The 16,196-nt window shown below is 57.2% G+C and overlaps 1 protein-coding gene across 6 annotated transcripts in view; it reads right to left on the bottom strand.

Moving 5' to 3' along the window:
* LOC122372968 (nascent polypeptide-associated complex subunit alpha, muscle-specific form-like) overlaps positions 1–16,196 on the bottom strand; it is a 52,168-nt gene that overhangs the window by 24,667 nt on the left and 11,305 nt on the right. For 4 of the 6 annotated variants that reach the window (XM_043350658.1, XM_043350655.1, XM_043350657.1 and 1 more), the window contains 3 exons: positions 5,254–5,405; positions 4,523–4,668; positions 194–2,119 (listed from right to left, as the gene is read on the bottom strand). In XM_043350658.1, coding sequence (XP_043206593.1) covers positions 194–2,119; positions 4,523–4,668; positions 5,254–5,405 — 2,224 coding nt within the window. Of the gene's footprint in view, positions 1–193; positions 2,120–4,522; positions 4,669–5,253; positions 5,406–9,641; positions 9,763–13,957; positions 14,509–16,196 lie in introns of those variants that run through there. The other 2 variants (XM_043350659.1, XM_043350660.1) reach the window with 2 other exon arrangements.

Raw genomic sequence — 16,196 nt, 5'->3', positions numbered from 1 at the left:
ACTAGTAGCGCTCTCACTCTCACGGACTGGCCACACCAGTCCAACCTTTCCATTTTCACTGACCAAGCCAGACTCTATATCCCTGAACAGTGAACAGCCCCACCAGTCCAGTATCCCCACGACGGACCAGTTTCGTCTGGCCTCCCTCCCAACTAGCCCTACCACTCCACGTCCCACGCAGTCTGCCACTGACCTGTGTCCAGCAGTGCTGTTCGGCTGGCCTCAGAGCGGACTGAAGTAGACGCGTCCCCACCACCCAACGGATCTGGTCGCTCCGTCTTCACATCCATTGGTTCCTCCGGCTCCGCGGCAGGCTCCTCTGCGGCCTCCTCAGGCTGAGGCTCCTCTGCGGGCTCCGGCTGCGGCTCAGGCTCCTCCGGCTCCGGCTCCGGTTCGGGCGGCGGAGCGGCCTTGGCGGCCGGTTTGACCGGCGACTGTTTGGCCGCCGATCGGGCAGGCAGCGGCGGGGAGTTGGCCACCTTTCTGGCGGCGGTCGGCGAGCCGGTGGGAGAGTTAGCCACCGCCGACTTTGTGGCGAACGGGTTGAAGTTGGGGTCGTCGCAATTATCCAGGAAGTCGAGGTTGTAGCCCTTTGAGGGCGGCGCCAGCGGCGGACTGTCCGCTCGGCCGTTCTCCTCGGACGGAGCCGGAGTCGGCTCCGGGGGCGGCTCCACCACCTTCTTCTTTAGAGGTCTCCTCACCGGCCGCACCGGCTTCTTCACCACGGGTTTCTTGGCGGGCGGTTTGACCGGCTCCTCAGTCTGTTCCGGAGCGTTGGCAGGCTCTGCCGAGCCCCCGTCTGAGCTGCCCACACCATTGGTCTCCGCAGGAGCCGGGTCAGCCGGCGCCGCCTCGCGCTGCTTCTTGGTCTTGGCAGCCTTCAGCGGCGGCAGGCTCGCCTTGGGTGACGGCGGCGGGCTGAGCTTGATGCCCGAGCCGGTAGTGAACGGGTTGAAGTTGGGGTCGTCGAGGAAGTCCAGGTTGTATCCGACCTTGGGCGGAATTGGCTCGTCCTCATCACCGGTCTGAGTCATGGCGCCGGCCGGCCGGATCGGCGGCGAGCCCGAGCGGATAGGCGGTGAGCCCGAGCGGATAGGCGGCGAGCCCGCGCGGATAGGCGGCGAGCCCGAGCGGATAGGCGGAGAGCCCGAGCGGATGGGGGGAGAGCCCGAGCGGATGGGCGGAGAGGCCGAGCGGATAGGCGGCGAGCCCGAGCGGATAGGTGGAGAGGCGCTCCTTATTGGCGGAGAAGCGGCTCTGATAGGCGGGGAAGCACTTCTGATGGGTGGCGAGTCGCTCCTTGTTGGTGGAGTAGTAGCTTTAATGGGCGGAGAAGCGCTTCTGATTGGTGGAGAAGCACTTCTGATTGGTGGAGAAGCAGCCCTGATTGGTGGAGAAGCAGCCCTGATCGGCGGAGAAGCAGCCCTGATCGGTGGTGAGTCAGCTCTGACCTCAGTCGAGGCAGGCTCTGCGTCGCACTCGGGCTGTGCCGGCGGCTGTTCGGCGTCAGTAGCAGCAGGCTCCTCCTGTGGAGTGGGAGCGGGTTCCTCCTGAACGGTGACCGACTCAACAGCCGGGGTCGGTGCAACAGCGGGGGTCGGTTCCTCAGCGACCGGCGCTGGCTCCTCTGGAGCGGGGAGCGTCTCCTGGGCCACAGAGGGCTCTACCGGAGCCGGAATACACTCTTCCGTGCTCGGAGTGTGCTCTTCTGTGCTCGGAGTGCACTCTTCTGTCACAACAGCCGGCTCCGGAAGAGCTGGAGGTTCCGTTTCACTCTCTCCCTTCTCTCCCGTCGCTCCCTCAGCCGCAGCCTCCTCTGTCTCTACCACCGGCGCGGCGCGCTCCCCTGTCTCACCCGACCGGGGCGCCGCAGAGGACACCTGCAGCGCGTCAGTCTCGGCAATCAGCTCCTGCAGCGGGGACGGCGGCGGCAGGTCGTCTAACGTCCACTGCTGCTGCGGCTTCTGCTCGGAGGAAGACTGGGGACGCGGCGGTGCGCCCGGTTTGAGTGGGGTCTGCAGACTCAGGCCGAGCAGCTCGTCGGCCAGCAGAGACGTCTCCGAGCGCAGCGTCGACGGAGCCGCCGGCGCGTCCTCCTGCTCCGAGGCCGACTCGTACTCTGCGACAGAACAGGGAGATAGCATTGTCAGTGGGCAGAGTTGTACTCTGATACAGAATAGGAAAGAACAGGGGGAGCTGTCAGTGAGAAGACACTCGTACTATGAGACAGAACAGGATCTGTCAGGACAGAGGAGCTGTCAGCGAGGAGCACTCGTACTTCGGGTAGGCCAGGGGGAGCTGTCAGCGAGGAAGAATCGCACTCTGGGACATGCAAGGGGAGCTGTCAGTGAGGAACACTAGCTCTGGGACAGAACAGGGGAAGCTGTCAGCGAGGAAGAATCGCACTCTGGGACATAGCAGAGGGAGCTGTCAGTAAGGAAGAATCGTGATAGAGACAGGACGCATATTGCCGTGAGGTCCACTTCTGTTATAGGGTAAGGGTGGGGATAGTGTGGACTTTTATTTTAACAAAGCAGGTGGGACTAATGAATGTTATTAGCAGTGCACAACAGTCAACACACACTCGGGAGCAGCATTATAGAACAAGTCAGTATCAACACACAAAACGTTAGTGAGGGTCGACAGTGCAGACGAGAGACCACCGCTCAGAAATGGCTTTCCGATGCACCGTGCCGGCAAGATTCGCGACACGCACCAACGTAGTGGCACGTTAGGTTCCCCCGAGACAGTCCCATCAGTCTGTGGGGACTTAGGTGCCATTATTTCAGAGGTTAGAGAAGGTCAGGTTCCCGCGAGACCGTCTCATCAGTTCGCGGGAACCAGAAGAGGCTAGTGTGACACCAGTCAGTATCACAGAGCATCACCCCAAACCAGCTCGATTAGTTCCACACAACAACGTGACGGCTCCTGTTCCAAACTGGCCGTCACGTGCTATCCAATAGGTATGTTATCCACTTCAAACTCACCAACAAACACACAGACCAACAAACAAACACACAGAGCACACGTCTCACCCGCCCTCGGCCGCCCGGCGGGCACTGCCGCCATAGCAGTGGGCCCGGCCGCCGCCAGTGCCGCCGCCACCCCCGCCGGCATGGCGGGCACTACCGAAAGATGGCCCACTCAGTCACCGAGACACCATCACCATGTCTACCTACACTGAACACGTTCTGATGGAATTCTCAAATGACGAGGGAGAAGGAGAGGATGTCCATTGTCCAGTAATTGAGGATGCGTGACTTGATGACTTCAATGGACACTTGAGCTCCGCACTTATACCTGCTGGGGTATGTAAGCGGGCTATAGTTGCGGTCAGGTGGTAAAAAGGCAATCAGCTGAATTACATCAAAGCGAGGAAATGATCATTGGCCACATATATAGCACAAAATTGACAAAAACGAGTCAAAGCGGAAACAGTGTAGTGCGCCAGACAGAGAAAACGTACTCTGAAGCAGAATGAATGAAAAGCTCACACGCACCACTCAGCCGTCAACGACGGTAACAAAGTCAGTGACAGAGCGCGATGAAAAGCAAGAGCAACTCCGTCATGGTACTAAGCGTAAGCAGTAAGAATTCGCCAGTCGGTATCAGGGCATGAAAAGTGACACAAGTTGACAAAACAAGCACTAAGGGCCAATAACGAAGTGCTAGCCGTTTCTTTCTGTCGTGGTTAATGCAAAGCCCATTTAAACAAAGCAGCCCGACTGAGCATTGTGCACTGACTCAGCGTGAATTCCCCGGCCCATCGTTTACCACAGCTCACACTAGCTGTTCGTGACAAACAGCTCAATAACTCCACCCTTTAGTCAGATCATGGTCAGACGCAACCACTCAGTATATGCATACAGAAACGGACCATGACTAAAGCCAAACTCAGGAGCCACCCTGGTAAATCTCCGTACCGTTTACACAAGAGGACTGAGCCTACACTCTACCGAGTGTGAAGCTGTTTACTGATCCACGTCACAGCTGATGTTATGTGTGTCACTGTTTAGGGCTTGAGTCAAGTCATGTGGCACTAGCCAACGACTGTGAAAACGATCCGTCCCATTCCCAGACATGAGCTCCCAAGCCTTCAGTCAGCTAAGGTTGTATACATGGCATCCCTAGTAAACTCCCGTGGACATAAGAGTGGACATCCCGTGGGTTTAGGATTGCACCAGTGACCATGCCCATTGCCCCAGACCCGAGTCACGGGTAAACACTGGGCAGTGGACAGGTCCGCGGGTTTTGCGTATTGGCGCAGCAGTCTTGAAGCATCTCGTCCTAAGACCAGAGACAACTTCTACAACATATCAAAAATGATCGACAACGTCCTCGTCTGCCGGCCGGCAGTGGTAATGACCGTGCATGTAATGTTCCTGCACTGTTTTCCTGCTTCACCTCACCACACCAGCACAACACCTGCATCCCCACACCCTCATCCATACCTTCCCCCTCTCCCTCACCAAAAACCGAGTCAAAGTCAGAGTCAGAGTCAGAGTCAAAGTCCCAGACTCACCCGAGGAGTCGCCGGAGTCGGTGTCGTCTCGCGGTGAGGCTGCGGCCACACGCACCACGTCCGGTAGTGTGCCGGGCAGCACCGGAGCCGGTGGGTTAGACGAGACGGTGGCGAACGACACGGAAGACGAGCTCTCGGTGGGCGTGCTGAAAACGGGGTGGAGGTCAGAATTGTCCGAGAGACATGGGTATAAGGGTGGTGTAACACACCCAGTGCTGCTTGATGCAGCGGCGACTCGTCTGATCTACCGAGATGGGTGAAGGGTGGTGTGGTAAAGGTGACAATGGGACTAGCGGAACAGATAAACATACAATCCGACCAGACGCCAAAGCACGCGATCCAAGGCACAGACCAAAAAAGCACAGTACATTGGCTACCACATATTGGCGCACTGGCTACATTACCGACGCATACATACATCAGAAACGACGCCGCATGGTTGGAAGAACAGCACGGCTAAGTAAACCAGCACGGTAAACCTACCACGGGGTAAATGTCAACCGCTCTGCCGAGAAGCCGTAACGCACACAGAAGCACGTCATGTTAAAACGTCACGCAAAGTGAGCCTGAGTCACATTCGTCGACTGTGCAGTTGCACGAGCCGCAACGTTACGACAAACAGCATACATCTCAGTCGTCACTCAGAGTCATTTCAGCGCACAGTTAGCGTAGATTTGCTTCCACACATGGCGAGTATCTATCTCCCCGGCCTTAGTTCTCCGTTTTCTCACCTGGCGGCGCTGTCGACGATCTGCTCGATGATGTCCCTGGCCAGCTGTTTGTTGAGGTTGTGGTCGTGCTTGGTGATCACCTCGGTGCGTTCTCTCCAGTTCTCGTCCTCATCAAGAGCGCGCACCGCGTCGAAGCGAGACGGCGTACCCGGCTGAAAATGGAGACGGGGTCAACGGACGAGCGAGCGAGGACAGAAGGGCAGACGCAATGGGAACAAATGATACGTCGTTACGATGCGATGTCGTTCTGATGTGAAAATTGCAGCTATTTGTTATGATTGTTGAGAGGTAAGGTGGCGCCTTTGTTTTAGGACCTTGGTGGCGTCATGAAAGTTGGAGCTAATGGCGGGCTATCTGTAGAGAATCAACAGCCTAAGTGCATGAACGAGGTCAGCACAACTGTAAATTCATCAACAGCGAACTGTGATAATCGCCGCGCTCACAAAACACCCAGCAGCTGGCGCAACACAACACGACTTTCTCCTCTCGTGTGAATGGCATCTCTGCCGGCGCGCAGATCAGATCACTGATCCTTCTGTTCAACCCACCCACGCGTTTGTCGCAGCGTGTGCCTTCACAGGCGGTCCCACACCGGGACACTCGCATACAAACACCACAGACAAACAGACGCACAGTCATCTGATACCATCCAACCCGGCGCCGCGCGGGGAAGGAGCGGTATCGGGTGCACTGATCGGACCACCCAGTGGGATGGGTACTCAGGGAAGGGTAGGGTCGGGGCGGAGGTCGACACGGTCACAGGTCATGGGTGAAACCCGCGGTAACGAGCGGCGCGGCGTGCTGTATCGCATGAGGATGAGGTGGAGAGGAGAGATGATACAACACGAACTGCGGGGAATGGCGAGCCGTGAGGCCGATAACGGTGAGCTGGTCATGATTTGGATGGACTGCGGTGAATTTTGGTCCTCTGAATTTGTGGAATAGGCTTTAGAATCCAGCAAATTTTCAATATCTTATAACTTAGATTCTATCGATCTACATTCTACATATAGCATAGGCACTTTTCTGAGCAAGCGACAAAATTACCCTAAAACACGAAGTCGAACACGTCACCAATATTACTAATTTACAGGGGGTACCGACCCCGCCGTCACCAACCTAACTGGACAGATAGTGCAGAGTAGAGCCATATTCAGCGCCCAGCCACAGTCTCCCTGCAAGGGGTACCCGACCCTCACCGGCCTGACTAGAGCGCGATCACCGCCTCGATAGCCCAACTGGGCAACGGTAGCGGCCGAGCCGGCGGAACCGCGCCGGTTCTGCAGGGACGAGTCGGAGCCAGAGCAAGGGTCAGCGACCGAAGCGTCGCCATTCAAACTCGGCCAGTCAATGTCATCTCTCCCGGATGGTCAGATCTCGACGCATGGGCTTCGAGGCTTGGAGTTTAGGGTTGGAGGTTGGAGCTCGTGGTCGAGTTGGGACTCGAGAGTGAGCTATTACCAGCCCAGCAGAGGACGGGAGAGGGACTGCCGGTCCGCTGAGCGGTCGCGGGCGTCGGTCCGTGACAGGCACCGATTGGCCATCGCTCAGCTCCTGTCGGCCGGTCGGTGGGCTGGCACTGGCGAGCGGTGACCGCCACGGTAGGACAGCGATAGTCGGCAAGGGTGACGAGAAGAGCTTTATGACAGCCGCACCATAGTCATTGACTCGGGAGTCGGGAAAGTGACATACTAAACCCGCTCTTGACACATATTTCACAAGCTAATATGACAAACGTCCCACAACCTAAAGCCAGGCACCGCAAACTATGCCGCAATTCACACATCAGTCATCCTTAACGTCATCACACCATGTAAATCCACTTTAGTATGGGGACTTCTATTCCTAAATGCGTCTACTGGGTGGCCACTTTAAGAACTGATAACAGTTCGAGTTCGCATATGATAATAGTTAGTAACTGCGATGCCAGTTTCGCTATAGCCGACTGAAGACGATCGTCTATCGACGGTTCAGACTTCAGACGTTCTATCATAAACCTTGGCTCATGAGAGGATGAATCAAAGAAATGGTTCAATTTCAATTAAACCGATCTTACCATACCCAAAATTATACCTATAAACAGAAACGTGAGACCAGTGCAAAAACAAAGTTCTAGAACCTGCAAGGCATTGAAATATGAAACCCTCCTCTCCGTGAATCAAATTCTATCAATGAACTCCGCCTACTGGAGACCAGACCACGCCCCTTGGGACCGAGTCCCCCCCCCCCCCTGCACCTCCGGGCAGTCTCCCTGACCGGCTGTCGTCAGTGACACCCGAGCAGAACGGGTTTCAACGCCAAAACGTCAACTGGGACTGATTCAACCAGTCGGTCTAACGGGCGGCGAAAACAGTGCGCCAAAAACCATACAAGTGCGGGAATCATGTGACTCATGTGAGAAGATGCGAGACACTATAGGCAGGAATAGATGACGAGCCTGATATGGGTGTGACTCGCAGGCGAGTCAAATTAGAGGTGAACATGAGCAGCGGCTGAGCATAGCCAACCGCGTCACCAGCTGACAGCAACCGCAGCGAGAGACCACCACTTACCACAAAATCACAGCCGACCACAAACCACAAGCACTGTCACACTGTCATCACAGTTCGCTGTCACAGCCTGTGACACAGTCACGGCACGGCCTTCGCGCCAGCCTTGGCGTAGACTCACGACCCGAGACTAGCTGTGGGCCGCGGTTCGACGGACAACGCCCGGTATCAGTCCCCCGCCACTATCGTGATGACGTGGCTACCGCAAAGTCCGACCACCGCTAAAACCCCTCTGTCCGATGGGGGTTGGCCTTGTCCTGCCCACACCACCGGAAGGCTACGATCGCTGAGCATATCAACATCAGATACCTGTCATGGTATCATGTATCAAGGAGAACTCTGTAAACATCATAGCTTTCGATAAAAGCGACGGATACCGATACAAACACCACAGCATTCAGGGCGGCACCCGGGGTCCGACGTGACAGTAATGCCGGCTCGCCACTGTTTGTAGGAAGGTCAGGGTCGCCGACGCGTAGCGGCTCCACGCGTGGTCTGTCTGGCAAGCTGCCAGCTGCGTCTCTGTTCCCTGACTGTGCTGAGGGGAGGAGTTTATCAAGCCCAACTGTGGCTCAACGCGTAGTCTCCTTGGTTATGCTTTCGTTCAGTTGAGCCGCTGCAGCCATATGCAAGTTACATAAGGTCTCCATACTATCATATATCTACGGCTGAGGAAAGCTACCCAAGAGGCGGAAGAGTGGAGAGTAGAGGCGGAGCAGTTCATCGAACTATCCCAGCAAGCTGCTGCTCTCAGGAAGAGCCCGACAGAGCAGCGGGCTGACCGGCCGGGCCGCACGGCAGGGGAGAAAGCACTGCCGAACAACAGCACAGAGCCACAGCAAAAACAGAGCAGGGAGAGGAGGGCCGGGGAGAGGGCGGCGAGAGGAGGGCGGCCGGCAGGGAGGGGCGCTGAGGCCGGGGCGGAGCGAGCGCGGGTCACCGGCCGACCAGCCGGTCAGTGCTGCTCAGCCCGGCCGGGGAGGTGAGGTGAGGTGAGGGGAGGCGCCATCGAGACCGGCCGGCCCGGCAGTGAGGCAAGATGCAGGTCAGACGCTACATCAGGGAAAGATAAAAAGATCGGGAGAGCTGGCGGGCTTGCTGCACCTGTGACGATGAGCCGCCCAGCCGCGCCGCCTCATTACAGCGGCAGCGTCACAACGCGTCACAGACACGCAGATTTACCACAATGGTGTCTCATCACGTCACAATAGCGTCACAGCATCCCGGCATGCAGCCGTGTCATAGAGCGATGACACGACACAAAACATGCCTCGGGGCGGCGCGGGATGTCATTGCCACCGACACAGCACAGAGAGACGCCCATCGCCCGCTGACGACAGCCGGTGGTCCCTCGGGAGATAGCGGAATGACGGCAGCGCGCCAGGCGCGAGGGGAGAGGCGACACCATATGGGATGGCAGCTGCCCGACACGCGGCGACAACACGGTCACACGTCGGCGGACAACAAGTCCGGACAGCACGTGTCCGAGCACGCCGCGGACACATGCGCCGAGACGAGGGCAGGATGGGAGGACGAGATTCATGAGATCACGGGTCCCATTTAGCTTCACTCATAAACGAGCTCATTAGATCTAAACGCATCGGCTGTCAATACGTCCATGAACACAGTATATAAGCGCTGCTGTCCACTGCCACAGCAGTCGCCAATACCACCTTCCACGACACTGCGGTCACTCACCGATTCCGGCATCTTTTGACCTCCTAATCCACTCTCTGCCACACTCTGACATCCACCGCTATCCACTGACATCCAGCACTATCCACTGACATCCACTTCACACTCTCCACGCCCCGTCTGTCCCAGGCGGACCCAACTCACCGAGTGGCGGGCGGGCCGGCGCCGGCGTCGACCCATCGTGCGGCACAAAGCACCGGCCAGCGGACCGGTCTGCCCCCGCCGCCGGCCGCCGTCGGGCCAAAATAAACCGGGGACCGGCGACAGCCGCCTTCCGCAGGACACAACCGTTAGGCGGCACGGGCGGACATCGATAGCAGCGCCTCTATCGGTCACTAGGGAAAGCTGGGCTGTAGGCGACGATATACCGGCTGAGTTGTCACACGTTGAATAGGTTTATAGCCATCCGTCTTGTGAAAAAGTTGAACTTTTGCCTTTAATATTTCTACAGGCAATTTTAGAAGTGTCTTCACATGGATTACAAAACCGTTTAGGTTATTGTATTCACTTCAAGCCTTCCCTATTGTTCTTGATGATGCGGGAACTATTTCTAATTAGTGTTTCTAGCTTAGTAAAAGAACATACTGTGCAAACGATGAAAAAAGCATAAATGGAAGATTTTAAATGCAATTTTCTCTAACAATTAATGGTAAATTCTCTACATATCAAGGAAAAGGTGCATGCTATTTGATAATTTAAAGTTCTTGGGGCCAGTTGTTTTCTTCTTTTCTTACGTCGCCCCAATGGCCGCGAATACACTTGTGATAACGCCTATCGACACAAGGGAGAGGGTTTACGTAAGGAGAGGGAAACACGGTGAGGTAGGAAAAGGCTGGAGGTAGTGCAGAAAAGGCACTGGGTTGGGGGTCAAAGAAAGGGTTCCGTTTTGGTGTTGTCACACGGATGCTATAAATTCCTCAGACAGGAAAATGGAACAGCAGAAGGGAACCGTACAGTCTCTATATGGAACGAACGGGACACGGCCGGTCACCGGACAGTGGACAGTCTCGATAACGCCCCACAGCTGGTGGCCATACAGCACCGGAAGGCCACGCGGGAAGTCCACAGGAGGGGACGGCACTGATCACTCGGACACCACACCGCCAACTACCGGCCTAGCCCGAGGCGGCGGCCGAGCAGACCGACACGCAGACACCGGGCGTCCTGCCAGAGAGCGCCGGCCGGGCTCGGTCCGCTGCGGTCTGTCACACTGTGGCGGATCGGAATGGACCTGTCACACTGTTGGGGACCGGGGAGGAACTTTGGCAGATCGGGAGGACCTGTGGCAGTGTGGCGTGCCGGAGAGGATCTTCTCTAGACATGCATGCAGTCATGTGACAGGTCGAGTCGTACTTCGGTGACTTGTCAGTTGTCAGTGCATGGCGGACCATACACCTCAGTCCACTTGTTGGGAGAACAGCAGGACAGGCAGGTCAGCCACTGACCTGACCCACCCACCTTTGAAGGAAACTCGGCCGAACTCGCCACACAGAAGCCCTTCAAATGCCACACACGCTAGGTTGCCGGCCAGGGACCTCTACCACCCCTGCGTCTTCACGCAACGGACCGCCCTTGTATGGCTTCTGGACTTCTTGTTTCTCAGACACCATACCACCGACTTGCAGGTCAAAACGCTGCAAAAAAGCGATGCTTGACGCGAAGACACCTGTGCCAGCAGCACTGTAAGTTCTGACGGCCGTCGACAAACGCAGTCAGATCAGCGAATGGTTCTGACAGATAGTGAGCGCCATCTCTGTCGGCTGAAAGCCGACATCATTCAGACGCCAGTTACGGTCTGTGATAGAAACCAGGTGATGGAAAGTTTCAAACGATGGATTTTTACAACAGAAGACCATTCGGTGAGAGCAGCGGTGAGAGCAGCAACTGTCGGTGCCGAAGTACCACTTCAGACAATGTTCGCCATTCGTCACACCTGGGACATCCATCTGCGATGAAGGGCAGTGTATCTGACGATCAGTGTATCTGAAGATCAGCGATCATCTGAGAGCCACAGATGGCCCACATCACGTCTGATGAACAGCAGAGCTCTTCTAAAGGCGGCTCAGACGGCTGGATAGGGAACAGACACTTATCAAGGTCAATGATCTTTAGAAAGAAAGGCAGCAGAAAATACTCCATAAAAACGATTCAAGAGGAATGAATGACTGAGGGAAACTACCAGACGTACATAAACAAATGTGATGATAAGTAAGCCGATAAGGAAATCTATCTACTTTCAGTGTCGTGTTTTCACTGCAGGATGATTTCAAAGTCACGGTAAAAGAGCATGGGCTGAGCGATCGGGCAGCGAAAACCAGGTAGAAACTGCGGTCTCGTGATGACGATAACGACAAAACTAGTCCCGATGTTTATCATTTTCCTGTGAAGGACCTTGCAACATTAATAATAACTAGCTAGGCAACAAGGAACAAATGTTCTTCCTTTTAGTCTTCGGCCTTAGAAGCGTCCAAGTAAACAGCAGATACCACAATCCGCATCTATGCATCAGACATTACGAACTTTGAACCATTCTTGAGACAGCGCACGCCACAATATTTTTCGCAAAACCACACTTTGTTTGACCATTCCCTGATCACTGACAGCCAGCCAAGCGACCTCCGACCCTGACGGCAGAGCAGCTCCCACCCCTCCCCTCTCTGCAGTCAGTCACGTGGTTGGCCGCGGTCCGAGCTGTTGGCCCGGCCGCCAGCCGCGGGGGCCGGTGCCCCCGAGCGACCCTGACGTCCACCAGTTGGCACAGCCCTGGAAGAAGTCAGGACAACGCCAGCGGCGACCTTTGGCAGTGGGCCACCAAAAACACCGTCCTGCAGGGGAGGGGATGGAGGGCCCACGAGATAGACCTGGCCTGAGAGAAAGACCCGCCTATGACCGTGACGCTGCTGGGGTCAGCCACAGACCAGCAAACCGTAAAAACGGGCTGGTGGTCAGTGCCTGGTGGACCATGAAACCATTCATGGAACGAGCGACAGACTGGGAGGAGTAACAGGGCCAGTAGCGACCTGACGCGAGCCCCGCCCTGGACAAAACCCGTGCCGTGCCCGGCCGGTCCGCCCTCTCCGGAGCACCAGCCGTCACGCGACACGGCAATCACAGACGGGATCAGAATGACAGCCGGTGTGGGGAGATGGTAAAAGGACGACAGACGGGCGTGTCGCCGGCGATTGACGATGAAGGTCAAATGAGATGTGGCGCTGTAATTTGGTAATGATGATGATTTGGGTGTCAGAGCGCCCGAGATGCAGAGGTCATTGGCACCCGTTTGATGCTATTTACGGAAAACTGACTCATATATTATAAGTGAAGGATTGCGCAGTATTAGCAAATTCCACACAAGGCTGCTTCACCGTTCACGCCTGCAGTGCATTACATTCACTCGCAGCGAAGTGGAGCAATGCCACCGAGCACAGCCCGCCCTGATCGCCGTGTCGACACACAGCTGTTCTGCCGTCATAACACGGGAAAATATCGGCCGTATGTCAACTCCACACGTCAGGTCACACATTTTGCAACCATTCCTCCCGGCCCTCGGGCGCACACTTGTGTCCCCTGCTAGTCTGCAGGTCACGTGATTCACCCTGACGTGGAGCCCTGCACCCCTTCAAGCTGTGTCGGCTACCCTGCAAAGTACAGCTCCGTGCCCGGTGGCCTGCCGCAGAGGTGATTGTGTTCGCTCACCGGCGGCCTCCCTGCGAGCCGGACGGCGGGTGGTGCCTGGCCAACAGCGCAGGGGATCGGGGTCGGCGGGCCCAGTGCCAGGCGGGATCGTGAGGTCACGGTAGCCAGACGCGGGTCGGGCCGTAGCACCGGGGTGAGATTGAGCGGTGCATGGTGCAAAGACGGAACAGAGGAGGAGATAAAATGGCCTTCACAAACAACGGTTCAAAGTAGAGGGATGAGACCAAAGTGGAAGTTTTAGCTGTACCATCTTGCCTCAATCATTCCCAACGGGAACGTGAAAAGGAGCATCCTAGCGGTCCCATTCGGTGATCGTTTGAGCCTAATGCTCGACGACGTTCATCGTTTACAGACCTCGTCACCTTGACCAAGATGGAGCCGTAAGACTTATTGGTGAATGCCACGTGAAACCATTGGCAAAAGAAAACGTTCTTCTGATTCCAGGTAGATAATAATGCAAGCCACTATTAACCTCGGAGATGACTCACTCCGAGGTGACCTAACAGTAGCATAAAAACGATGTCGGGGGGAGGGCGTACATTTTTGAGCCGTCTGATACAAAATGTGACAGAATTATTAACACAGTGTAAAAAAAAAACGAAATCTGCTGAAACAAGTGGCAAGGGCGGAACGTAAACAATAATTTAGATTGAAAACTGATGCAATAGCCATAATGCAAGCCAAGCAGCGAATGTCCCATCCGATGGACGGGAACCATGGTACGCAGATACATCGGTCTGTATCTGTCCCACAGCCGCTCCTACCTTCGCCGGCGGTGTTTCCTTCACAGCCGTCTGTTGAGACACCTGAGTGGCGGCGGCCGCTGACGCTGCAGCCTGCTGGTGGCCGGCGGCCGCGCTCTGCTCAGCTCCCATGGCGACTGGCTCCGTTCACCTCCGCTCCCCTGGCAGCACTGGAGCTGCGGCTCCGGCTCCGGCTCCGGCTCCGGCTCCGGCTCCGGCGGAGCTGTCTGAGCGCCGGCCCACCACTGTCACGCTCCGTCCGACACCTGCGCCCACACCGCGCCGGCTGGCGATCACCTCCTCTCCGAGCGGGCGGCGCCCGTCGGCCGACTGCTCCGGGCTCTCAGCTCCGGCGGCACGCACTCGCTAATGGCGGCCGGGTATGCGCGGCGGCCGCCGACCGCGGAAGCCCCGCGGCTGGGGCGGCGGCGGCGCTCGGTCGCCGACTAGCCCGCTCGGCCGCTCCGCCGGCGGAGAGCGCTGTCGCTGTCGGTCGGTCACACGCCTCTCAGGGTCACCGGCTGTCACCAGCCGCGCCGTGACCGTCTCGGAGCAGATCCGATCTCGGTGCGCTCCGGGAACCGCCGGCCGCCGCTCTGACCGCCCCGCCTGCAACCCGGCCCGCTCGGCGGTCGGACAGAGGCGTCAGCCGCGCAGGCGCCGGGCAGGTGCCCCAGCTGTCGCCGCCGCTGCCGGCAGCGGAGCGTGGTGCGCGATATTTCGGCACGGCCGCCGCCAATGACGGAGATTTGGCAGCGGGGCCGCCAACAAACACGCTCGGCCTCCTGTGGAGCGGCGCGACGCGCACGTGCCGGGCAAGCAATGCGCGCACGTGAGCGCACCGGAGCCCACGAGCTGAGTAGGAACACAGCGCCGAGCACGGAACACGAGCACGGCACGGAGCTCGGCGCTGCAGCACGTCGTAGCGCCGTCCGAGCGGCACTGAAGCGGGTCTGAGACAGCCGGGACAGGCAGGCGGAGCTCAGTACCGCCGGTCCGGTCGGGTGCTCGACTTTCCTGGGTCACCTCTGTCGCCGGCGTCAGAGAATCGTGACGGTTACGGCGTGGCGTGTCACGACAGACTGGGAAGTGACGCGGGGACCGACACGGGGCACCGCCACACACCGTGATAGCGCGTGGGTGGTAGTTTGTCACGTCCGGTGGGTGCGATTGCCGAAGATAGGCCGGCTCGTACACGACGGGGCAGATGAAATAGGGTACCTACAATTGCAGTTCATGCCACCAATTGTCTCAAAAACTCCACCGTATTGCTATCACATACAGCAGCAGTCTAAGTTGCAGTGGTGGAATCATCACTGGCCTGGAGCAATGCTGCAGCACTGCCTTCTGACTGCAGCGCCGCACTAAGACCCTATCGGCTGAACTGGTGGCCTCCCGCCGCCTCTGCCGACCCGGAGATCGGCTGCGGGCTGTAGCCTGTAACATCTGGGCCACAGCGGCGGCGGAGGTAGCAGCGCAGCGGTTGCCCCAGCCGGCGGCGGAGAACGCGAGACTCAGCCGCCGCACGTGCCGGGCAGAGGTCGGTGACTAGGCTCTGATCTTTCCGGGGGGATGTTAACCTGGGGAAAAGGGGATCAGGAACCTAAAAAGTCGACCTGTAAAGAGAGAACAGTGTTTCGTCCAAAGCTATTGCAGTCCATGGATGAAGGGCGAGTCAAGTCAAGACTCCATACAAAGCTATCTGGGCCTATATCCTATGCTATGGCTATTGGCTATGGCTATGGCTGACTATGGCCTCATCCCAGATAGTGAGAAGCCGTAGTTGCAAATTTTAATCTGTGAGCGAGCTGCAATGACACGAACAGGCGATTATCACTGTTGTCGCTCCCCAGCCACCACCGAGCGACGGTTCTGTCGGCGGTCGGTCCGCCACCGCTGGACTTACTTCCCGACTATGAACTCGGTACCTGGCCGGCAGGTGGCATTGCCGTCACCCCGGAGCAGAACACACGACCGCAGTCTGAATATTAAACAGCTTTCCTCAACCAATTCTCACATCCCACCGAAATAAAATGTGGTATCTGATCTCCGTGGAAAGAATCGCGGCGATTTATAACAGCCACACAGTGAATCGTTCTTGTTCCTTCCGGCTGCAAGTTTCGCTCCCAAATAAGAACACCAAGACACATCGCCCAGCAGGGTTCATAGCGAACACTCGTATCACACCTCTGACCAAGCGTCCCTCGTCGCATCCCCACCCGGGTGTGCAGCCCGGCTGCACGGCTGACCACACCCCTCC

This window comes from Amphibalanus amphitrite, unplaced genomic scaffold (assembly GCF_019059575.1).
Source record: "Amphibalanus amphitrite isolate SeventyFive unplaced genomic scaffold, NRLGWU_Aamphi_draft 001425F_arrow, whole genome shotgun sequence".
Classification (NCBI taxonomy): Eukaryota; Metazoa; Arthropoda; class Thecostraca; order Balanomorpha; family Balanidae; genus Amphibalanus; species Amphibalanus amphitrite.
This window is presented reverse-complemented; position numbering and strand designations above follow the sequence as displayed.